General features: G+C 55.8%; 2 protein-coding genes across 4 annotated transcripts in view; one reads left to right on the plus strand and one right to left on the minus strand.

The window, feature by feature from the left end:
• Positions 1 to 11,596, plus strand: part of RIMS4 (regulating synaptic membrane exocytosis 4) — a 63,994-nt gene extending 52,398 nt beyond the window's left edge. For 2 of the 3 annotated variants that reach the window (XM_023251211.2, XM_023251212.2), the window contains exons 3-6: positions 2,996 to 3,108; positions 3,386 to 3,487; positions 4,131 to 4,270; positions 7,067 to 11,596. In XM_023251211.2, the coding sequence (XP_023106979.1) occupies positions 2,996 to 3,108; positions 3,386 to 3,487; positions 4,131 to 4,270; positions 7,067 to 7,285 (574 nt within the window). In that variant the 3' untranslated portion in view covers positions 7,286 to 11,596. Of the gene's footprint in view, positions 1 to 1,761; positions 2,570 to 2,995; positions 3,109 to 3,385; positions 3,488 to 4,130; positions 4,271 to 7,066 lie in introns of those variants that run through there. The other variant, XM_045053574.1, reaches the window with a different exon arrangement.
• Positions 11,597 to 12,061: 465 nt separating this feature from the next.
• Positions 12,062 to 17,548, minus strand: KCNK15 (potassium two pore domain channel subfamily K member 15). The gene is made up of 2 exons (XM_023251210.2): positions 17,190 to 17,548; positions 12,062 to 13,308 (listed from the first exon to the last, which is right to left on the minus strand). Exons 1-2 carry the CDS (start codon positions 17,470 to 17,472, stop codon positions 12,599 to 12,601), a joined length of 993 nt encoding a protein of 330 aa, XP_023106978.2. The 5' UTR covers positions 17,473 to 17,548; the 3' UTR covers positions 12,062 to 12,598.
• Between the last annotated feature and the right edge of the window lie 5,781 nt (positions 17,549 to 23,329).

Consider the following 23,329-nt stretch of genomic DNA (forward strand, 5'->3'; position numbering starts at 1 on the left):
TTTTCCAGGTCTTGTATAAGCCTTTATTTTTTCAAAGTTTCCTGGTGGTTGATGGCTGAAGGGCATCGTGCAATCATAATAAGAACCACAAGGGTTGGTCCAGTCGTTACATTGGTTTGGAGAGGGGAGATGTCTGTCGGAAGCTCACGGCTCCTGGTGAGTGCCCCAGGCATTTCTAGCCTTTGGCATTACTACCGATAGGCTTAGACTGGCACAGGACAGATGGCATGTGGGAGGTTTTTATAGGTTAGGCCTGGAAGTGGCCTGTATCCCTTCAGCTCACATTGGCCACACTTGGTTACAAGGCTGAGCAATGGATTGAGCTGTCTGTCCGGGAGGAAGAGATGAGAACAACATTCACCGCACTCAGAAATGCATACTGGGGCACATGGGGGGCTCAGTTGATTGAGCGTCCCACTCTGATTTTGGCTCAGGTCACGATCCCAGGGTTGTGGGATTGAGCCCAATGTCGGGCCCTGTGCTGGACGTGGAGCCTGCTTGGGATTCTTTCTTTCTCTCTCCTTCTGCCCCTCTCCCCTGCATTCTCTCTCTCTCTCTCTCTCTCTCTCTGTCAAATAAAAATAAAATATTTAAAAGAATGTTAGAAAGAAAGAAAGAAAGAAAGAAAGAAAGAAAGAAAGAAAGGGAAAAAAGGGGCGCCTGGGTGGCTCAGTTGGTTGAGCGTCTGACTTTGGCTCAGGTCATGATCTCACGGTTTGTGAGTTCGAGCCCTGCGTCGGGCTCTGTGCTGATGGCTTGGAGCCTGGAACCTGCTTCGGATTCTGTGTCTCCCTCTCTCTCTGCCCCTAACCCCACTGGCATTCTGTCTCTGTCTCGCTCAAAAATAAATAAAAATTAAAAAAAATTTTTTTAAAGAAAGAAACAAACAAACACATACCAGGCTTCTAGGAGTCCACTCCATGTACTGGGGCCAGTCCTGGACAAGGGGAGGTTATCGTGTGCTGTGGCAGTGAGCTAAGTGTGTGTCTTCCGCCCGCAGATGTAGGTTCAAATCCTGCCTCTCCCACCCTCTCACTGTGTGACTCGGGCAGGTGGCTTTCCTGCGCTGAACCTCAGTGTCCTTGATGTTAGCTAAATAAAATCATACCTGCTTCACTAGAATCTCCATGAGTCACACCAGAATATATGGCCCGTGAGGACAAGACTTGAATAAGCCCTGGAGCCTGGAAGGGTGCTGGCACATAGTAATAAGCCCTTGGTACTGAGGTACCCAACCCGAAGTGGATGGGCAGGGGACTGGGTGTGTCTTGTGATACTGTCTTCTTTAGGACATTTCTTCAGGAGCAATGCATTTCCCCAGCAAGACGGTGGGGTCTCAGTGTACAGGGTCTCGTCCCTCGGGAAAGACAGACTAGTGGGCTGAGTGGTTCAGAAGCAGGAAGGGGCACCCGTGCAGGGTGGATCTCAAAACCCCACCTTCCTTGGAAGCTCTTCCTGCTCCTTCAAGGCTGAGAGCCCAGCAGGTTTCCCAAGGGGGGAGCTTTGGAGAGTCTGCTCTCTGTGCAGCGAACCAAGCATGCAGTACCCTCCAGGCCCCAAGGTGCTTTCCTCCTCCTGCTCAGAGACCGCCCTGGCCGCTGCTGTGAAACCTGGCACACAGTGGGCACTTGTTAAAAGTTCACTATTATCCTCGGTACCTGCCCAGGTGGGAAGTCACCGGGGATTGGCATCAGAAGTGTTGTACTCAAGTGCTGACTGCCCTGTGAGCTCCGTGGCTCTAGGCCGAGCAGGACCTGGGCTTCCTCACCTGAATAATGGTGGTAAAATGAAGAACCAACATCCTGGGGTTGGAGCGAGGGTCACATGGGGAAGTGGGTTGCCCGTGCTTTGCTCCTGAAGGTGACAGGGTACGTCAGGCATGGTACTCAGTGCTTCATCTCACACCTAGGAAATGGGAACACTATTACTCCCATTTCGGAGATGAGAGAGGAAAAACTAGCTAAAATTGGCATAAGCAAAAAGGTAATAATTTGTAATAATAATAGTCGTTATTGACTTATGTAACCACGGAAGAGGTGAAGTATCCTGCTTTAGGCAGAACTTGATCCAGGAGCTTATGCGAGGCCACCTGTATGGTGGCTTCCTTCACGGACCCCAGATGGCGGCAAGATAGCTGCCAATGGCTCCAGTCTTCTGTCTCAGGCTCAAGCCTGGTGGGAAAAAAGAGCTTCTCACTCCCCACAGTCGAAAGCCTCCTAACCAGATTCTTGTGGGCTGAATTGGGCCACGTGCAGGTCTCTGAGCCAGTAAACAGCCAAGGGAAGGAATGTGCTGATTGGCCAGGCGGAGCTCACGCCCAGACTCTTGAACCTGCTCTGCTCCACTCCAGGGGAATTGGTGCCTTGGGGAGGGGGCTTTTCAAAGGAGATTTGCGGTCTCATTCCCAACAGACAGGGCGCAGTGAACTTGGAGCAGCAGCAACCAAGGCAGACCTCCGAGGCCCTGCCCCTGGTCCCGTGTGTCTCGAATTGTCAGGTGTAAACGAGTCTACTGGGGCTCTCATTAAAAGGCAGATGGATTCAGCAGGTCGGAGTAGAGTGCGGTACAGGTTTGTTCCTCATTAGCTCCTGGGCCATGCTGCTGGTCTCTGGACCAGTGTTGTGGCACTAAACCATGGGAGCCGGGCACTGACCAGCATCACCTCCCATGTTTCTTACGACCACCCCGGGAGGCAGATATGGTCACACCTGTTTCATGGAGGTGGAACCTGAGGGTTGGTGAGGAGAGGCGGGGGGATGGTACAGGACACAAATGCTAAGCCCTAGAATTTTGGAGTCGAAGTAGAGATTTGAGGGCCATGAAGATAGAAAGAAGTAAGGAGAGACAGGACAGAGGTCTGCCTGAGGCCGGGTGATGGATGTGGATGGAATCCCCGTGGAATGAGGGAGGTTCTGGAGGTGACTGCCTGAGTCATCAGAGTCCTCAGTCAGCCCCTGGGAACATTAGTTTTTGTCTCATTTTTTTCTTCTTGCAGCCTTAACTATGGGGGAGTTTGCCTGGCGTCAGACGCGCAGTTCAGTGACTTCCTCGGCAGCATGGGGCCAGCGCAGTTCGTGGGTCGCCAGACCCTGGCCACCACGCCGATGGGTGAGTGCCCCAAGACCTATTCCTGATGGGGGGCACCACAAGCCCTCGTTCTCCCCCTTGTCCGCATCCCCCTTGGCTCCATCCACCGAGCACCCAGCCTAGAGCCTAGTCTGCACCCACAGGCTCAGCAGAGCCTCATGTTGGAGTGGTTTCTGGTCTTGTTTTGGGTGGGAGCAGGGGAAGGGGGGGGCTTCATCCCTAAGTAGAGACGAGAGGCTGAGCCCCTGGGCGAGCTTCTAAGCCACTTCCCAGTCCCGTGCTTTGGGGCCCCTTGCAGGGGACGTGGAGATCGGCTTGCAGGAGCGGAATGGCCAGCTGGAAGTGGACATCATCCAGGCTCGGGGACTGACGGCCAAGCCAGGCTCCAAGACACTGCCAGGTGTGGGGCTGCCCTTCCTTCTACAAGGCAGGGGTGGAGGTCGGCGGGGAGGCCCTGAGGGGTTTCTGGGTCTAGAAGAGAGAAAATTGGGCCCAACTACAGGGGACTCCCTTGTCCCAACTCCAGTGACTCACATGGGAGTAGTGGTTTTGAGTTTGTTCTGAGAACCACTGGAGATTGTCAGTTGACCTTACTGGTCTTCCCCACTGGTTTGAGCTTCTGGAGGACAAGGACCATCTTACTTCTTTATGGCTATACCCCCATGCCTAGGTGCTTGGCACACAGTAAGTAGGTGCTTAGCAAACATTTATTGTTTGAATGAGTGAATGTGTCAGTGATGAAGGGGTAAGCCAGGGAAGGGGTGAGCAAATCGGGGACTAAGGGAGGAAACAGGTAAGTACAGAGTGAGCAAAGGCAGGGAGGGGGCAGGTAGGATCACCCAAGGAGGGGGAGTAGGCCCCACCCAACCCCAGCTGCACCCTGTCACTCACACCTACCACCACACTTACCCCTGCAGCTGCCTCCCCAAACCCCATGAGGCCATCTGGCCCCCAGCAGTGGGTGGGGAGCCTCCCCCTACTGTGCCATTTGCCCACCATTTGGGGGCCAGAGTCGAACTCATCCCGCCGGTCTCTGTCCTCAGCGGCCTACATCAAGGCCTACTTGCTGGAGAACGGCGTCTGCATTGCCAAGAAGAAGACCAAAGTTGCTCGCAAGTCGCTGGACCCGCTGTATAACCAGGTGCTGCTGTTTCCTGAGAGTCCCCAGGGCAAAGTCCTGCAGGTGAGGGGCCCCGAGGTCTGTGTATGCAGTTCCAGAGGGAGAGAGGGGGCACCCCGGCGTGGGGGGTGTCTCTGGAGGGCCTCACCTGGAGGAAGGAGGGCACTGTGGTTGATCTGAGCTCCACAATTCAATTTTGAACAAGTTCCTTTCTGACCCTCAGCTTCTTTATTGTAAGATGGGCATAAGATGGGGGTGCTCACAGTACCTACAGATAACATTGTGACAGCGAAATGGGTGCCTTGTGCAAGAAAAATGCAGGGTCGGCCCATGGTAAGTGCCCCACAAATGCCTGCCACCATTGTTCTTCTTGTTATTGTTAATCATTATCAGAACAGCCTCTGGAAGCCGGGGGCTTGGCCTGGAGCACAAGATAATAGACTGGGAGCTGTTGAGGATCCAGAGAGGTGTTTGGTTCCCTGGCCATCAGGGGGGTGCTAATGGTGACTCAGGCATCAAGCTAGAAATAGCTGCCCATCGTGGGTGTTGGCAGGGCCCAGGTTGGATGCCTGCAGGAACCGTATGCCCACTGCCTTGGAGTCACCACTTGGGCACCTCTGGCTTGTACCTCAGTTTTTTGCTTCTAACCAGAGCAGGCAAAGCAAATGAGGGCGGGGCCAGCGTGTTACAAATTTGCCAAGACAGTGGGACTTTGGCCAGACTGGGAAGCCCAGGGCCTATCTAGGGCAGAATTTTTCAACCTGAGGGTTAAGACCCATCAGCGAGCTGTGAAATCCGTTTAGCGAATCTCAACAAGTTGGTTCGTTTGTTTGTTTAACAGAATAGAATAGGAAAGAAAACATTGATCATTCTTAGTTAGGCAGGTCTTATCTGACTTTCTTCAATTGGGAGTCCTCTGTATGCACTGGGTGATGATGTAAATGTCTTACTGTATAAACTAGTCAAAAAATTTTGGGAGAACTCTTCTAGTCTAGAGGCATTCACATGCAACTTAAAACATCTATGGGCCAGATCTGGTCCAGTAGACAAAGGTAGAGCATTCTGGCCTGAGCATCTCTGGAGAAGCTCCACAGAACATCCCTGTCTGGGATGTGGAGGGGATGGGGAAACAGAAATTTGAGTGGGGTCCTTGCTGGTGAGCTCTCTGACTGACGTCCCAGCAGGACAGACCCACCAGCCCCGTGAGCGAGATCCGAATGCCAGTTGTAATAGTTTGCTAGGGCCGCCGTAACAAACTACCACAGATTGGAGAGTTTACACAATAGAAATTTATTTCTCGCGGTCCTGGAGGCTAGAAGCTCAAGCTCAAGGTATCGTAGGTTCCATTTCTTCCAAGTCCTCTCTACTTGGCTTGCAAAGGCCGCCTTCTCCCTGTGTCCTCACGTGTCTTTTTGCTTTTGTGCACACGCGTCCCTGCTCTCTCTCTCTCTTCGTGTCCTAATCTCCTCTTCTTATACCAGTCGGATGGGATTATGGGCTCATTTGACTCTCTTCCCAAATATAGTCACATTCTGGGGGTTAGGGCTTCAGTATGAATTTTGGGGGAACACAGTTCAGCCCATAACCCCAGTTTAAATGAATCCATCCACGCACCAGAGGCGGACTTCTGATCAGCTGCCCAAGGAGCATCGAAGACTGGTCAGGTGAACCATCTCAGGCACATGATTGAACTTCTCTGAGGCTCAGTTGAAACAGCTGTGAAATCAAAACATTTTGTAGGGTTGTTGGGAGGGTTGAATCTAAGGCCAGTGGAGCCTTGGAGCAGCGTCCAACACCGTATGCAGTAGTGGCTCACGCTGTTGTCATCTTGCCCTGTGTGCTCGAGAAGCAGCTGACAGTTCATAGTGAGCTTGGACGTCCACTCCTTTGATCCTTGCCTGCGAGGGAAACTGGGGATAATTTCACTTAGACACCACTCTGAGCGCCCGTGAGGTTGGATGACTTAACCCAAACCACCCAGCCGGGACTGGGATTTGAACCCACCTGTGTCTGACCCCAGAGGCTGTGCATTAAAGTCAGCGGGCTCCACGGAGTGACGGAGCCAGCCCACCTTTGGGGGCTAACCCCACAGGGGACAGAGTTAGACCCTGAGCTCCGGAAGAGCAAGTGAGGGCCCTGCAGCCACAGAAACCACCCGACTAGCTGCTCCAAGGGAGAGTGTTGACCAAGAAATGGGGCAGGCACTACAGAAGAGTCTGTTGGAAAAAGGAAGGAAGCTAGCTTGTATACCATACATCCATCAGCCACTTTTAAAACTTTGTTTCGTTTCTCATGGGGGGTTTCCGAGAATCTGGAAGCAGAGGGCCTGGTGGGGATTGCAGGGGGAGGGTACCAGGCAGGGGACTCACATTGTAGGGCCAGCCCTCAAGGCTCAGCTTCAGAGGTGGAGGGTGTGGAGGGTGGAATGGAGAGAGTTAGATGGGAGGCAGGAAGCCAGTTGCCCAGGCAAGCAATAATGGCGGCACTAGAGCCGGGAAGATATGGTCAGGCTTGATCAGTTTTTTTTTTTCATGTTTGTTTATTCTTGAGAGAGAGCGTGCAGGTGGGGAAGGGGCAGAGAGAGAGAGAGGGAGACACAGAATCCGAAGCAGGCTCCAGGCTCTGAGCTGTCAGCACAGAGCCCGACGCGGGGCTCAAACTCATGAACCCTGAGATCATGACCTGAGCTGAAGTCGGATGCTTAACCGACTGAGCTCCCCCAGGCACCCCAGGCTTGAGCAATTTTAAGGTGGGAGCATCTACAGGACTCAGAGGTGAAGTGGGCATGAGGGTGACCTGAGTTCTGGTTCTGGGCCCGTGAATGGCAAGATTTGAACCGCAGTGTCTCTCGCCCCGCAGGTGATCGTGTGGGGGAACTATGGGCGCATGGAGCGGAAGCAGTTCATGGGTGTGGCCCGAGTGCTACTGGAGGAGCTGGACTTGACCACCCTGGCCGTGGGCTGGTACAAGCTCTTCCCCACCTCCTCCATGGTGGACCCAGCCGCGGGCCCCCTGCTCCGGCAGGCGTCCCAGTTGTCCCTCGAGAGCACCGTGGGCCCCTGTGGCGAGCGATCTTAGGGCCGGGGTGGGGAGGGGCTCCCCGAGAAGGCCTGGAGAATGCCCAGCCCCAACCTGGGACCCCAGGCCCAGGGGCACATTGAACAGAGGAGGATGGGGTTCTCCCCCACAGTGGGGAAGCAGAACGGGGAGACCTGACCCCCAGGGCCCCTCCTCACCCCCTTTTTGCCTCCTACCCCCTAAGACCTTCCCTCTCCCAACGGGATTGGCTGCACTTTTGACTTGGCCGGTTCTTGACCTGGTGGATGTGGCTGCAATCCGGAGAAAGGAAAGACTGAGGTGGCAGAGCATACCATCCTCCTGTCCCAGACACTGTCCGACTGCTCCCCCTTTTTGCCTCCTCGGAAGCTCGCTGCCCGGAGCCAAGTCCAGAACCCAGCGGCCATCTCCATGGTGCCAATTACCAGCAAGTGTCTTTCCTGCGGCACCGGGTTCAGGCAGCTACTCCTGCCCCAGAGCTGATGGGGCAGCTTTGCAAGGATCCGGAGCCAGCTCCGGGGGGTCCAGAGCCTCCCACATGACGAGGAGCTCGGCCTCCCTCCGCCTGCCCGTGGAAGGAGCTTTGCCGCAGCCTGTCCGAGTCCATCTGTCTGTCCCTTCCTGCCTGCCCCTCTTCCGGTGGCTCTAGGAATTGGGGTCCAGCAGGGGCCAAAGGAGAGGAGGCGGTGCCCTGGACCTGGCACAGACCCCCAGGGTGCCTAGCTCCGTGGGATTGCAACGAGATAGTGTGGAAATGGACTGGAAAGAACTGGGTTGTCTGTGTTTTGGTGAAGGAGCCACGGGACCCTGATTTTCGAGAACCCCAAGTCCAGGGAGCTCACCGTCTCTGAATTTGGGGACGCTGGATTGGAGAGGGAGTCTAAGCAAAGTTGGGGTTGGGACCAGTGGTGCCAAGGCAAGGGTTTCCCATATAGGAGAATCCCTCCTCGTTGGGTGAGGTCAAAGGTCTTCTTGTCTACCCCTCTGCCTCCAGGCTAGGGGTCTGGGGAGGCAACAGAGCTTCCCTATTTTAGTCTTTTTAAACAAACCATCCTGTACTAAGGGCAGAACGCACTGCCCCTGCCTCAACTACCTTGGCTCATGAGTGTAAGAATCAGGAGATTCCTTCTCAAGCAAGCCTGGGTAGCTGCCTTCCTGGCCCGGCCCTCCCCGAGGCCCACGGAAGCCCTTTTGCATGCTGGGAGGACACAGGCTGGCCCCTCTTTATAGAAGCACATTTCTGCCACCTCCCCTGGGAGGCACCCAGCAGCCCACCACCCCTCATTACCCAGTCCCTGCTGTGTAGGGCGTAGTCCAGTTTAGCTGGGTAGAGTTAGCGTTCCAAGCCCTGGGGCCTCTTCTTAGCTTGCATATAGTCTTTACAGAGTTCCAGGATGGGTAGAGAGGAGGCACACCAGAACATTCCAGGAGGCGGCTGTCTCCTCACTGGTCTGGGTCTGAGCCTGGAGCCTGATTCATGGGAGGCCAGCCCTTCTTCTTCCTCTTCTTGCCCCTCCTCCTCCCTCCCCACCCCTCTGACCCGGTTGTAGCTGGAGTTGCCCCTTATACTCAGATGTTCTGACGTCTTATCCTTGGTACTAGTTTTATTTGTGAAGCACTCCTGAGGGTTGTGGGCCTTGGTGGAGAGGCCTGGGCTCCATTGGAGGAGGTCATTTTCCACCGAGGATGCCCAGCTGTGTTCAGCCCTGCCTTGTCCTTGGCCTCACTCTAGGCTATTGATCTGGCAATTTCTTCCACCTGGAATCCCTCTCCTCCTCTATCCTTCCCTCCCCTCCCCTCTGCCTCCTTAAGCCCTGGGGAGCCTTTAAAGTCCCGGATGAGTTATATCGCCTCCATAGAGCTTCCCATGCTGCACTGGGAAGGGGAGACAGAGATGCCCCTTTCTTTTATCGATGAGCTCTTCCGAGCTTCCTGGGATTGTGCTGGGTGGAATCCCAAGGCTGGGGCAGGAGGCAGCAGGGCTCTGGGTGGCCTCTAATCTGAGGCCCAGAATCAGCCCCTCCCCTGTTTGTTTTTTTAACCAGTGTGATTTCTCTGCTGTTCGTTTATTACTCACCATTTGGAATATTTTGAGCCAGGAGAGCGCCTTCTCTCTCCAGCCGTCACTGCTCTGGTTGTTCAGGGGTAGCTTTTCAAAGACGGGGCAGAGCCAGGCTGTCCCAAACAGAGGGAGAGAGGGCTCGGAGCCCCCCCCAGCCCGAGCCTACCCTCTGGTGTCTGCACAGCCTTTATAAAGGGAGAGAGCACGCTCCAAAGCAATAACAACATCCTGGGGGTGGTCACCGAGGGCCCCCCTCAGTGACTTTCTTGTTTGTTCTGTGAAATCTCAGTTCACCTCCTGGTGGGGTGGGGTGGGGGCTGGAGCCCTGTTTCTTCGTATCATTGTTGTGAGCACGTGCCCCGCTTCCAAGGGGGCTCTGACCATTTGGTGCGGAACCACTGTCTGTCCTCACCAAGAGATGGGGGTTTGGGGAGGGGGTGACTATTCTCAGTATTAGCTTTGGGGAACCTTCAAGGCCAGCCTGTCCCTACTGCTGTCTGATCCTTGCCAGCTCAAGCTCCATCTGGAGAGGAGCAGAGAGGTGGAATTGTGGGATTTGGGAGTGGGAGGCTAGGGTTTATAGAGGGGCTGATTCTTTTTTCAATCTCTGGGCCAAAAGTCACATGCAGGGGTACTGTGGGAGGGAGTCTTCACTTCCCTTCTCCAGAGTCCACTTTCCATACAGCTGGGAACAGACCTTTGGGACCATTCATGAAGTCCATTTTACTGATGAAGACTGAGGCCTGGCGAGGGGAACGCTCGCCTCTGGGGTCACCTGTGAGTTCGGTGGCGCCTCCATCCTGGCCTCCTCCCACCCGAGGCTGAGCTGGAACCAGAGCAGGCCCAGGTGGGGCCACCGTTGCCCATGACACTTCTTCCTCCCTTCTCTCCGTAGAGCCTCCCAGAAAAGATGGGAAGAGCAAATTGTAGCCCATCTGAGAGGGGAGGAAACTGAGGCCCAGAGTCAGGAAGTGACTTGCCCAAGACCCCTCAGCAGAAGCGCGATGGGGCTCTGTTGTGCTTCCCTCCATGGGACCGGAAGCCACTGCCCAGGCATGTCTGCCATGATAAGCATTTGTGGCCTTTCAGCCCTGGGCCACGGGGCCCTGCTTGGTTCCATCTCTGCGGACCCCGGTTTGGCGGAGAGAGTTACCGTAGAGCCCTAGCTGCTCTGGGGTCCGGCCCAGCGGACTGAGGGTGCCCAGGATTTGGTCCAGACCTCGGTGTCTGGGTAGGGGTTCCTGCTGAGGGTGGGTCAGAACCCCCGTAGGACCAACCTGAGGGAGGTAAGTGCCGGTTCCCGCCCGGGGGCTGTGTGGGAGTGAGACGGCTGTGACACACGTCATCTTAAGGAAAGCCTCACAAAACTTTCCGATGTAACAAGATCTGACCTTCCCGTAGTGCTTTTCAAACTTTTGCTTTCCAAGTGCTTTTACGTCGAGTATACCCTCACAAGAGCCCCTCGGGGGTAGAGGGGGGCCTGTATTGTCAGCCCACTTTACGGAGGAGGAAGCTGAGGCCCTGGGAGGGAAAGTACCGGCTCAGGTCCCACTGTGGGTTCCCGGCGGGGTCCGGACTGGAACTCAGTTCTCCCACAGCTCAGAGCTCTAAGAGGAGGTGAAGCAGATAGCTTAGGGGGTGGTTACGTACTTTACGAGCTGATTCACCATCCGGTTCCTTAAACCAGGAGCTCCTGGGCGCACTTCGGTGTTCAGAGGCGGCGCCGAGCCCCCCTCCCTTTGGAGCACAGCTGTTGCGTCAGGCAAGGCCACCTGCATTTATTTATTGAGCAGCAGCACTGTGCCCGGCCCAGGGGACCGAGCCCTCTCCCGTTCCCCCGCAGTGATTCCCCTGGCTCTGTGGGAGGGCCCCTTGTCTGTATAGCAGCGCCTCAGAGTGGACAGAAGGCTGCCATGTCCATGAGCGCATCGGACTCAAACCCTGTGGGGGAGGCTGACTGTGCCCATGTACTCCTAGCTTCTGTGAGGGCAAAGTGGAGACTTGAACCCGGGGCCTCAGGCATCACATCTGGAGCCCTTTCATTCTATGCCTGCCTCCGAAGGGGGTGGCTGGGAGGCCGGACCCCGGGTCCTCAGGCTGGGGGCCTCTCCATCCACCCACTTTTCTCTCACTCCCCCTCTGGGAGCAGGAGCCACTCGGGACTTTGGGGAGGGAGGGTTTCCGGGGCGCCTGGGTTGGAGTGGGTCACGTTGCATTGTGTTCATGACCATGTAGCTCATGTTGAAAATTAAAGTTTTTGGCTTTTCTAACCTGGCTCGCTCTGCTTTGTGTTGAGAGTTCTATCTGGGAAGCCACGGGTAGTTGGTGTTTGAGGAAGCCGAGCGCTGCAGGATGCCACGGACACCTTAGGGGGCAGGGTGCATCCCAGGAACCCTTCCAGAGATGCAGGGGGTGGGGGTGGGGGGTGGGGACACGATTCCAGCTGAACTCAGTCATTACAGATGTGGAAACTGAGACCCAGGTAGGGGATGACATTCCCCAAGGTCACGCTGAGGGCAGTTGGCAGGACCCAGATCTCACGGCTTCCAGAAGAGGGGTCTTCCCACAGCATTTGACTGCGTCCAGGTGCTCCAGTGATGTGGTGGGTGTCAACAAGGCCCTCCTCGTCCTCGGATGGCGCTCGCCAAGGACAAAGAACATGGGGTGGGGGGGGGGGGTCGGGCGGAGGGTGTGTTTCATTCACACAGGGTTCAATTCCACTCTACACATTGAGCAAGAGGATGAGCGATCGTTTAAATAGTGCAGATTTGTCCGCCCCACTCGGGGACAGGAGCTGTTTCCCTTCAGTGCATCCGATCCCTATGCCTCTCCTGGTGTGAGCAGCTGGCCTCACTGCCTGGCTCCCAGGGTTGAAAGTCCCGCATTTTCCCTTACAACACGGAAAACCTGCCTCCTCTCTCAGCGGAGAAACAGCCACCTGTTTCCACTCGGGAGGGCTAGCTGATGACATGGGCCTGTGGAGAGCCTCTCCTGGGTGGCTGATGTGGCCGCGCCTTCCTAAAACAGTTCGGACCACGGACCACGGGGATTTGCACCTACAGGACGTGCTTGTGCTTAAGGTGCGGCTTTAATGGATTTTTGGAGAGGAGGGAGGGGCTGGCCACAGAAGGGAAAGACACACTGCTCGTGGCAGAAGACGGCCCTGAGGCCACAGCCACTCTACCCTCTCCATGCCCTGACAGGTGACCCTAGCCCCTCCTGTTCCCTCGACCTCCCCCAACCCCCACCCTCCGGGGCCCGGGACAGGGCTGTCAGATGGACTTCCGCCGGGCCGGGGGCCTGCCCACCGTGCCGCCGCCCACAGCCCCAGGGCTCGAGGGGGGTGAGAAGGCCAAGTTGTCGCGGGCCCCCAGCTGCAGCCGGTGCACGCGGGACGAGATGGAGGCGGAGCCCCCGGCGCGGGCAGGGCAGCGGGGCGGAGGGCGGCCGCGGCTCTCGGGCGCCCCCAGGCGGAGCGGGCTGGCGCGGCGAGTGGCGCGCTCGGGCGCGTCGGTGCTGGCCGCCAGAAAGCGCAGGACCACGAGGTTGAGGAAGGCGCCGATGACCGTGAGCCCCAGGAGGATGTAGAGGAAGCTGAAGGCCACGTAGGGCGGCTTCCTCTGAAGGGCCTCGTCGCTCTGCAGCGCCACGAAGTCACCGAAGCCGATGGTGGTGAGGGTGATGAAGCAGTAGTAGTAGGCGTGGAAGAAGGTCCAGCCCTCGAAGTGCGCGAAGGCGGCGGCCCCGAGGGCCAGGGTGGCGGCGCACACCAGCAGCCCGGCCACCACCATGTTCTCGGTGGACACGCGCGGCCGCCGCAGGCCCAGGCAGCGCTTGGCCGCCAGCAGGAGGCGCCGCACCAGCGCGTTCAGGCGCTCGCCCAGGCTCTGGAAGGTGACCAGCGTCAGGGGGATGCCCAGGAGCGCATAGAACATGCAGAAGACCTTGCCCGAGTCCGTGCCCGGCGCGGCGTGGCCGTACCCTGCAGGGAGAGCGGAGGGGAGGGGTGGTGAGCACCGGCCGCAGCCGCCCTGTCCGGGCTCCCTCCCCTGCCCCCCGGAGCCTGCGCAGCGTCTTGAATTGCTGCTTCTAACTAGGTCATTCCCCGCCTTTGAAACCTTGTGTGGCTATCCCTAACCGCCCCAAATTGTAAACAACCCAGCGTCCCTCGGCTGGGGAACGCGTAAACAACCTGCGGTACGCACGTACAATGCAATTCCGTTCCGGAACAGAAAGGAATGAACTGGGGTTACCTGCGCCAACAAAGGATGGGTCTCAGCTGCATTACGGGAGCGAAAGAAGCCAAGCGCAAAAGACTACACACTCCATGGTTCCACTGAAATGGCATTCTGGAAACATTCTGGCAAAACCATGGGGACAGAGAGCAGATCTGCGGTCGCCAGTCGTTGTGGTTGGAGGAGGGGGTTAACCAGAAAGGGGCATGACAAATCTGGGGGTGATGGGAGCCTGCTAAGTCTCGGTGGTGGCTGCAGGACAGGTCCTCACCCGTGAGAACTTGCCCAGGGCTGCTACACTGAAAAATGTGTGTTTCACCGTGTGTGAAGTATGCCTTGATTTAAACATCAAGCAAAATCTTCCATGGTGCCCCAGGACCCACAGGGTAAAGCACCTACCACTTCTCACTTGGTGTCGGAGCTCCTTGGTGATCTGACTCCCCCTACCACCCCGCACCTGTCCAGCCCCACCCTGTGTTGTTCCCCCAACCAGCATTCCCACCTCCACATGCCTCTTCTCATGGTTTTTTTCCTCCCCTGGATAGCCCTTTCCCTGCTGCCCTAGTCCACGACTTCCCACATCCTGCTCCAAGCCAGCCCTCGCTAAGCACTTCTTCAGTCTGAAGCAGTAATTCTTCATCAGGTCCCCTCGACTGCTGTCGGAGACCTACACACGAGTGGGCCTCCTGGAGTCCTGGACCACCATGACATCCCCAGGTACCGAGCATTCCTGGAGAGAGGAGCGAAAGCTTTCAGGGTATTCTCAAAGAGGCCCATGACCCAGGAAAAGTCCAAAGAAGGTGCCCCCTCTAGCAAATGGACACCATCTGCCAAAATGTAAACACACAAACGCTTGGCCTGTGCATTTCCACAGTTAGGAAGTTAGTCCTCCAAAATACATGTGTGTGCAAAGTGAGGTGTGCATGGGGGGCATCAGGGAAGCATCGTCGCTCGTGGTGAAAACTAGGCAACCTAAGTGTCCATCGGTAGGGGCCTGGTGAAATAAATCATGGTGCCAACCAAATGACAGAGCCCTACGCAGCAATGGTTCCGACCAAGGGTCATTTTGTCCCTGAGGGGGACATTTGGCAATGTCTGGAGACATTTTGGGTGTCACAACTGGGATGGTTGTGTGCTCCTGGCATCTTGTGGGTAGAGGCCAGGGACGCTAAACATCCTGTGATGCACAGGCCAGCCCTCCCTCCACAACAGAGTTATCCGGTCCGACGTGTCAGTAGTGCTAGGGTTGAGAAATGCTGCTATACGGCCAAGAAAAAGATGACACAGCTTTTTAGGGATTGATTTTTTAAAAATCGCCAAAATATATTAAGTGAAAAAAGAAAGTGCAAGACAAAACAGTGTGTATAACCTAATGTCTATATATGTGTGTGTGTTTTAAAGGAATACACAGGTAGAGAATATATGTGGAAGGATGCACAAAAAACCAGTAACTGTATTTGACCCAGGGAAAGAGATTTATGGGTTGAGGGACAGGGTGAGAGGGAGACTTCCTTTTCATTCTGTACCCTTTTGTGTATGCTGCATGCACACGTCATTTATTCAGAATATCGACACAATACATGCTATTAAAGATCTGTGGCTCCACATCCACATTTCTATTGCGTGGCCCCATCAGTTTGCCCCCTATCTGTTTTGGGGGGGAGCTCCGCCCACGAGACTGTGAGCTCCTTGAGGCCAGAGACCACGCCAATCACTTCTGTGTGTCCCTAGTCACCAGTGCCCTGCACAGAGCCTGACACAGACAAAAGGCCCAATGAAAGTTTAATATCGATAATGCTCATCATCAATAATCAAATCAAACTGAAGGGGGTGCTGAGTGCGACACAGGGGAACCTTTTTAGCAGTAAGATGCGAAGCAGCGCTGTTTCCAGCTGGTTGGGGCTAGGTCAGGCTTTGACAGAGTGAAACGAACAATGATAATAACTAAACATGCTAGGTACTCTACATAGATTATTTTATTTTACCCTCATAATTACTGTATGGAATATTAGTCTCCCGTTTTTGCAGACAAGGTAACTAGGCTCAGAGCAAGGAAGCTGCCCAAACATCACAGGGCCTGAGCCATTAACCACTCTCCTCCATTGCGCCTCAGTGCCTCTTGCAGAGCTCTAGCTCCTGGGTTCTGGCGCTGGGCTCTCTGCAAGGCTGGCTTTTGCAGCCGGGACCACACAGCCCCAGCTGGCGCCCCCAGGTGGCCGGAAAAGGCAAAGCTCCAGCTGTTTCCAAACTGGGTCCCTTTCCCCCAGCTCCCAAGGTGCCAGTGAGGAACAGCCCACAGAAAAGGCCAAAACCAGCTGTGAGCCTTCCAGATAACGTGGGGGAGGGCAGAAAAGGTGGATGGGGTCCCACACCACTGGGCATGGCAACAGAGAGTGTCTTGGGCTGAGCCTGGGTAGGGAAGCAGGGGTGCCCATGTTCACAGGAGGGGTCATAATGGGCTGAGTGGGAGCCGGGCCCACAGCTGGCAAACAATGAATTGTTATATTGTTATTATGACCAATTAATAGTGCCTATTTAGCCTCAGGCACCTTGCCAAGCATTTTACACACTTGACCTCATTTAAACCTGGCAACCACCCAGCGAGGTAGCAAGCACTGCATTTGCAGTCGAGAAAACCAGGGCTCCGGGAGGTACGTTCAATTGCCAGAGGAGACAGACAGGAGGCAGCAGAGATGAGAACAGAACTCTGGGCTATGTAATTGCAGAACTCGGGCTTTTAACCCACAGCTCACATTCGTTCGCCAAGAGCATTAGGAAAAAACTTTCTCCAAAGCTCAGGCTTCCACAGTGGTGATCCAAGCTCTAGGGGGTGCCTGGACATCCACAGCTGGGGCCTGGGAAGCAGCGGACACCCAGCCTGGAGCCCTGCAGAGCCTGCTTCTCTCCTTTCCTGCTTCCCCAGGCTTCTGCTCAGCAGGTACCAGCCAGACGGTAGCCATGGCAACGACTGACGGTCCAGATGCTGCAGAGAAACTGCTCTGGATCCCCGAGGGTGAGGTCCAAAGCTTGTGGTAATCAGTCATTCCTTCAACAAATATTTATTGAGTGTCTACTATGCGCTCGGCTGGGTACACTGCAGTGACTAAGACAGACTAGATCCCATTGTCATGGAGTAACGGCATAATAATTATAATACAAAAATCAATCTCTCTCTCTTTTTTAGTGCTTTGTATGTGTCATGCCCTGCGCTAAAACTTTCTGCACACATTATCTCCTTGGCAATAATTATCTCGGTACAGCCCTGAGATAGGGCCTATTAGCAGCCCTATTTTACAAAGGAGAAAACTGAGGCTCAGAGAGGTTAAGCAACTTGTCTGAGGTCACACAGCTAGTGTGATGCAGCCAGGCAAGGAAGCCTCCGTCTCCAGCCACTCGCGCTTCGCCCCGCTCCACCTGTCTCCCGGCCCCTGGAGGCTTTCCCCGAGCACTCCCGCGTGCCACCTCTGGGCGAACTTGAGCTCCCGACTCCTCCCAGCCCCGCCCGCGTGGGACGCCGTCCCCTTTCGGCGGAGGGCGGCTGAAACGACTGGTCCACAGCCACCGGGCCCGGGCAGGGGCAGAGGAGGGGTTCGAGCCCGGGGCGGGGGGCGCCGCGGGGCCCGCTCACCGATGGTGGTGATGACGGTGATGGCGAAGTAGAAGGAGCCGGCGAACTTCCACTGGCGGCCGGCGCGGTGCGGCTCGGCCTGCAGCGCCAGGCGCTCCAGCTCGCGGTAGTCCTCGGCCGAGAAGCGGTACTTCCTCCGGAACTCGCCGCGCTTCTGGGCCAGCAGCCGCTGGCGGCCGCGCTCCGCCTCGGACTCGAGCGCGTCGAAGACCGCGGCGCCCACCAGCAGGTAGGACAGGATGCACAGGATGAGCGCGGCCGTGCGCACGCTCTGCTTCCTCATGGCGGCGCCGCGGGCCCCGCGCCCCGGGCCCGTCCATGCGCCCCGACGGCCGCCCCGCGCTGCGCCCTCCGCCCCGCGCGGCGGGGAGCGGGCTGCGGGCGGCCGGGCGTTGGAGGGGGGAGCTGGGGGGGGGGGGCGGAGGCGGGGCCTCGGTGGGGGGGGCCGAGGAGGACCGAGAGGACTCCTCCTGCCGCCCCGCCCCCTGCCAACACCTGCCTTTGTTTACCCAACGGCGCAGGTGTCTGCCCAGGGTGACAGCTGGAGCAAAGCGCCCAAAGCCCGGCCGTGCAGATGTCCCATCCACCACTCTGGTTCTGTGACCTTGGGCCAGTCATTCACTCGTTCGTTCAGTCAGTCAGTCATCCGTCAGATCTTTACTGAGCACCTACTGGTGCAAACAAGCTTCCTGGGGGTAAATAGAGCTGAAACTCTAGGAAAGAGGGTTGGCGACAGCACAGACACACGAAGATCATTGAAGACAAGTGTGGGACAGAAGGGAGACAGTTTCGGGGGGGGGGGGGGAGGTGGGCGCCACCAGCTGAGGTGGCGGGACAGGCCTCTCTGAGGAGTGACTAGGGAGCATCTAGGCAGCCAGTGCAAGTCCTTTAAGCAGAGAAGCAGTGTGGCTGGAACCAGGGGGGTCGGGGAGCTGGGGGGTGGAGGGGCAGGCAGCGGAAGGAAAACAGGCGATTTCACACAGGGTCTTACAAGTCCTTACGCAGGTCTATTCCTTACAGCTGGAAAGGCTGTAAGCAGGATGCCCACACCAGTGATCTGATAGACATTTGTATGTTTTTAAATAATTTTTAAAATTTTATTTATTTTGAGATAACATGAGCTGGGGGTGGGGGGTCAGAGAGAAAGGGAGAGAGAGAATCCGAAGCTGAAATCAAGAGTCAGATGCTTAACGGACTGAGCCACCCAGGCACCCCTCTGATTAGCATTTTTAAAAAAGAGCATCCTGGGGCGCTTGGGTGGCTCAGTCGGTTGGGGGTCCGTCTTTGGCTCGGGTCATGATCTTGCGGTCTGTGAGTTCGAGCCCCGCGTCGGGCTCTGTGCTGACAGTTTAGAGCCTGGAGCCTGCTTCGGATTCTGTGTCTCCCTCTCTCTGCCCCTCCCCTGCTCAAGCTCTGTCTCTGTCTCTCTCAAAGATAAATAAACATTAAAAAAAAAAAGAAGTAAATAAATAAACATTAAAAAGAAAAAAAAGAGCATCCTGGCTGTCCTGTGGAAAAGGGGTGGTGACTAAGAGTGGAGGCCAGTTAGGAGAGTTTCGTAGTCCCCACGCGTGGTGGGGGTTGGCCTGGACCAGGGGCAGGGCACTGGAGGTGCAGAGAAGGTGGGGGGCTGGATCTGGGATAGGGTGGTGGGCTGGAGTTGGGCGCACACAGCTATAGCCACATTTCCCAGCCTCCTTTGCACTTAGAACTGCCGCCAATGGAATGTGGGCAGAAGTGACCCCTCCCGGTGCCGCACTCCACCTCTCTTCCCCCACCTGCAGGCTGAATGCAGAGAGGCAAAGGCTTTAGAAGAGAGCACAGCCGCAGGGTGGAAGGGGACTGGGTGCCTGACCACGCAGCCCAAGGCTGCCCCACGCCAGGAGCACCTATTCTGTACTTCTGTTGCATTAAGGCCCTGAGCTGTGGGGCCAGCCTGTTACTGCAGCTGGTGTTACCCTGACGCATGCACGGAACAGCAGCACCTGCTGATGGGCTGGATATGGAGGGCAAGGGGGCGCTCCGGATGACCCCTGGGTCTTTCGCCTGACCGGCTGGGTGCTCGGAGAGCCTTCCGTTGACCTCACTCCCTAGGAATCCACTCTTGCCGCCCAGCGCTGAGGTGAGACCCATTCATTTCACTCTGAAATGGGTGGGTCTTCGTGGAGATTCGGGACGAGCACGGGCAGCCTCTCTTGCAGGTGTCCAGAGCATCTGCATGGCCTGGTCTCTGCTGCAGCCTTGGCATGCATCCCCTGTCCCCCCCCCCACCCCCCATCTCTACTCCAGCAGCCCCTTTGCGGTTTTTTGTGTGTTTCAGGCAGACAGAACTTTCAGTTCCTTGCACAAAATCTTGCTTTGCTTGAAACAGTCTTCTCTCCATTACACTCAGCAGCCCACATGTATCGAATGCCTGCCAGGGGCCAGACCCCGGGTGAAGCGCTTGGCAAGTATTCATGCATATCGTCATCACGATCTCCTACGCTATAGGCCTGGATGGCCGATGCCCTGTTCATCCTCAGCTCCCAGTTCATTGGACATCTCCTTCCCTGACCCCTCCGCGGGCGGCCTTCTCTGTGCCGCCAGAGGCCTCTGAGTTCCTGCCGTCTTCCCTTCTTTCCAGTGCATTGGGATCCTCACATTCCATATCTATGCTCCCCCTGAGGACAGGAATCCTACCTCGGTCCCCTCTCTGTCCTCAGCACCCGGATCTGGCACAGCGCACACCTGGTGGCTGCGGACAGAGGAGCCACAGCCGCCTGTAGAAGTTGAGAGCACGGACTCTGCACCGTGACTGCCTGGGTTCATATCCCAGTTCTGCTGCTTACCAGTGTGTGGACCTGGGATGCCTCAGTCTCCCCACCCCCAGTAAAAGGGGTTTGGAAAAGCTCCTATCTCATAAGGTGCTGTGCTCGACAGAATGGCCCCCCAAAGATGCACACATTCTTTCCCTGGCGCCTGTAAATAGGTTAGGGTACGTGGCAGAGAGGAGGGGGGTGGTTGCAGGTGGAAGGAAGCTTGCTAATCAGCTGATCTGGAGACGGGAGGTGATCCTGGACAGTCTGGGTGAGCCCGGTGTCCTCAAAAGGGTCCCTACACGTGGACACGGGAGGCAGAAGAGGGACAACCGTTAGAAGAAATTGGCCTGACGTCGCTGGCTTTGAAGATGGAGAAAGGGGCCACAAGCCAAAGAGAGCAGGTGGCTTCTAGAATCTGGTAAAGGCAAGGAAGTTCCTCCCTGGAACCTCCGGAAGGAATGCAGTCCTGCCAGCATCTCAGTTTCAGCGCAGTTCATCTGTGTGACCCAGGTAGCCCTCCACCCTACGGAAGTGGAAGATGGCACGTTGGTGTTGTTCGAGCCGCCACGTCTGTGACCATTTCTGGGAGCAGCAGCAGGGACGGCTTCACTGATGTGAGCATCGAAGGAGCCCATAAGCCGGAGGCACCCAGAGCAGCATCTGCCCCTGAGGACCATCTGGAAGTGTTAGGCACTGCCTCGGACGTCACAAGTGAGCGAACACCCAGGCCCATAGAGACGTTGTGGCGTGTGCTCTGACTCACTTCTCTTCCTGAGGAGCCAGACCGCGGCTCAGAGACCCAGAAGCAGGATTCTGGCGCTGCAGCCTTATTTGTAGCTTTTCTATTCTTTTTTTATTTTTTATTCAAAAAAATTAAAAAAAATTTTTTTAGTGTTTATTTAGTTTTGAGAGAGAGAGACAGAAAATGAGCAGGGGAGGGGCAGAGAGAGGGAGACACAGAATCCCAAGCAGGCTCCAGGCTCTGAGCTGTCAGCCCAGAGCCCGATGCGGGGCTCGAACCCACGAACTGCGAGATCATGACCTGAGTCGAAACCAAGAATTGGATACTTAACCGACTGAGCCACCCAGGCACCCCTGTAACTTTTTTGATTCCTGCCCAGACTTCAGAGGGGCAAGACCCGGGGCCACAGTCTTGGGGGGATGGGGAAGCACCGTGGATTTACAGCCTGAGAAGGGCCTGAGAAGAACTTCCCGGGGACAATTCACGATCCCGGTCATTGACACAGCTGGAGTCAACGAGGCTTGGGTTCAAATTCCAGCTCTTCCACTTTCCCGGTGGGTGAGTGTGGGTAGAACACTTCTCTGGCCTCGCTTCTCCCATGTGAGAAATGAAAGTGATAATAACGCCCCCTTCATGGGACCGCGTCGAGGATTATAGAAGATGTTGTGTGTCACTTTCCAGGTGCCCAGTAGCAGCTCACTACTTTTCCTCCCTTTTTACAACTGTCTGCCTGCAGATGTCAGGAATTCTTTTTCTGGAAGTGCATGTGTGTGCCAGGCACATTCTCCCACATTACCGACGGGGCCCTCCCTTTCTAGTGCGGGAAACCATGGCACAGAGAAGATGCCCTGCTTGTCCCGTCCTCACAGCCAGGCAGGGGCTGAGCCAGGACTCGAACTCGGGGCTGCGCGGTCCCCAAGGTCATGATCCTTCCAATGCACCATGGTGCTTCGTCAGGCAAGATGCCGCCGGCTTTATTAACCCCCCCCCCCCCGCCCCTATTGCCTCTCTGGATTTCACCTTCCTCTTCTCGAAGATGGAGCTGAGGAGTACTGGCTGGCTGCCTGCCTCCACCGTCATCGTGAGGACCCTGTGACACCCAGCTGGTTTGTCAGATGTGCCCACTGAGGGTGGGTATTATTGGGGCCATGCTGGAGCTGTCTGGCCCCGCCGGGCAGGTGACTGTGCCCTGTGCTTGGCATTTTTGGTTCAGCAGCTCTATTTTAAGCCAGAGGAGGTTAGAGTTTGTGTGTGTGTGTTTCTCAGCTTGCAAAACCGTCAGCTGAGCCGTCACCAAAAACAGCAACACTCCGAGACACCCCCTTCACCTGCCCCCCCACCTGCTCCCCTTCTTCCCACTCTGGGAACTTGAGGGGACCGAGTGATTTTCCTCTGTCCCTTCATGCCGGAGTCCCACGCATGGCCCCTCAGTGAGGCCACTGATCTTCTTCCAGAGCCCCAGGGTTGCCAGCTCTGAGGACAACAAGAAGGGTGATCCCAGTCCCCAGCTGGACCCTGGGTGCCTTTCAGAGCACTTCACATCCCTTATGAGTCTGGAGCTTTCTGAAAGCTTTGTGAGCCAGACAGGCCATGCCATTCATGTCAGAGGGAAGACCCAGGATCAGGGAGAGAGAAGGGACTGTCATCCAAGGTGGCACATGGTAGGGCAGTAATCCAGAAAGAACAGGAGTTTCTGAGTGAGTCAGATCTCTGTTCCATCTTGGACAAATGACGTCACTTTTGAGCCTCAGTTTCCTCATCTGTGACATGGGAGTACCAGTAGTTCTGTACTGGTCCCAGCACATGTGAGTACCCCTTACACCCAATTAATGTTGTCTTTTCCTTTTCCACCCCAATTATTCCCCAGGCCTCCTGGGATCTCAAAGGATTGATTTTTATAGTTAGAATATAGTTCAGTAATTTTCCAGAAGCCTGGAGGGCTCAGGCATTTTTCCTGATAAGATCTCTGTCTCTTGTCTCCGTTCTTAAAGAATGGATCATTTGGGCCTCAGGTACCAGCTTCTTGGAGGTGGCAGCTGTGACCTTTCTGCAGCTGGAGGATCATTGAGGGATCTGGGCTGCAAGATGTTAAAAGCTGCCTCTCGCTAATTTAAAGAAGGTTATAGTAGGATTTGGGGATCTTGCAGAATCTTCCAGGCACTGGTTCGAGGGGCCCAGAGAGATGGAACCTACCAGAAACACCATAGCTGTACCCAGTGTGTGTTGGGGGGGGGGGCACCATTGTCCCTAGGCTGATGCAGATACTGGTCAGGGGATAAGTGGCAGCTGAGCATGACCCTGTCCCTGACTGTCAGGACCCGCCAGAGCTGCTCAAAGGACTCCTGACACGGAGTCTGCGGCCATTCGGTTGGCGCCATTGGGAGTTTGGGCTAGTGGAGATATTAAAACTTTTGTTCTGGTTAATAATTTTAAAAACTAACTGACGGGGGTGGGACACTGCCTGGCTCAGTCAGTAAAATGCTCAACTCAATGTCAGCTCATGTCACGATCTCATGACTCGTCAGGTTGAGCCCCACATCAGGCTCTGTGCTGACAGCGCGGAGCCTGCTTGGAATTTTCTGTCTCCATCTCTCTCTGCC

Source organism: Felis catus, chromosome A3 (assembly GCF_018350175.1).
Source record: "Felis catus isolate Fca126 chromosome A3, F.catus_Fca126_mat1.0, whole genome shotgun sequence".
NCBI lineage: Eukaryota > Metazoa > Chordata > Mammalia > Carnivora > Felidae > Felis > Felis catus.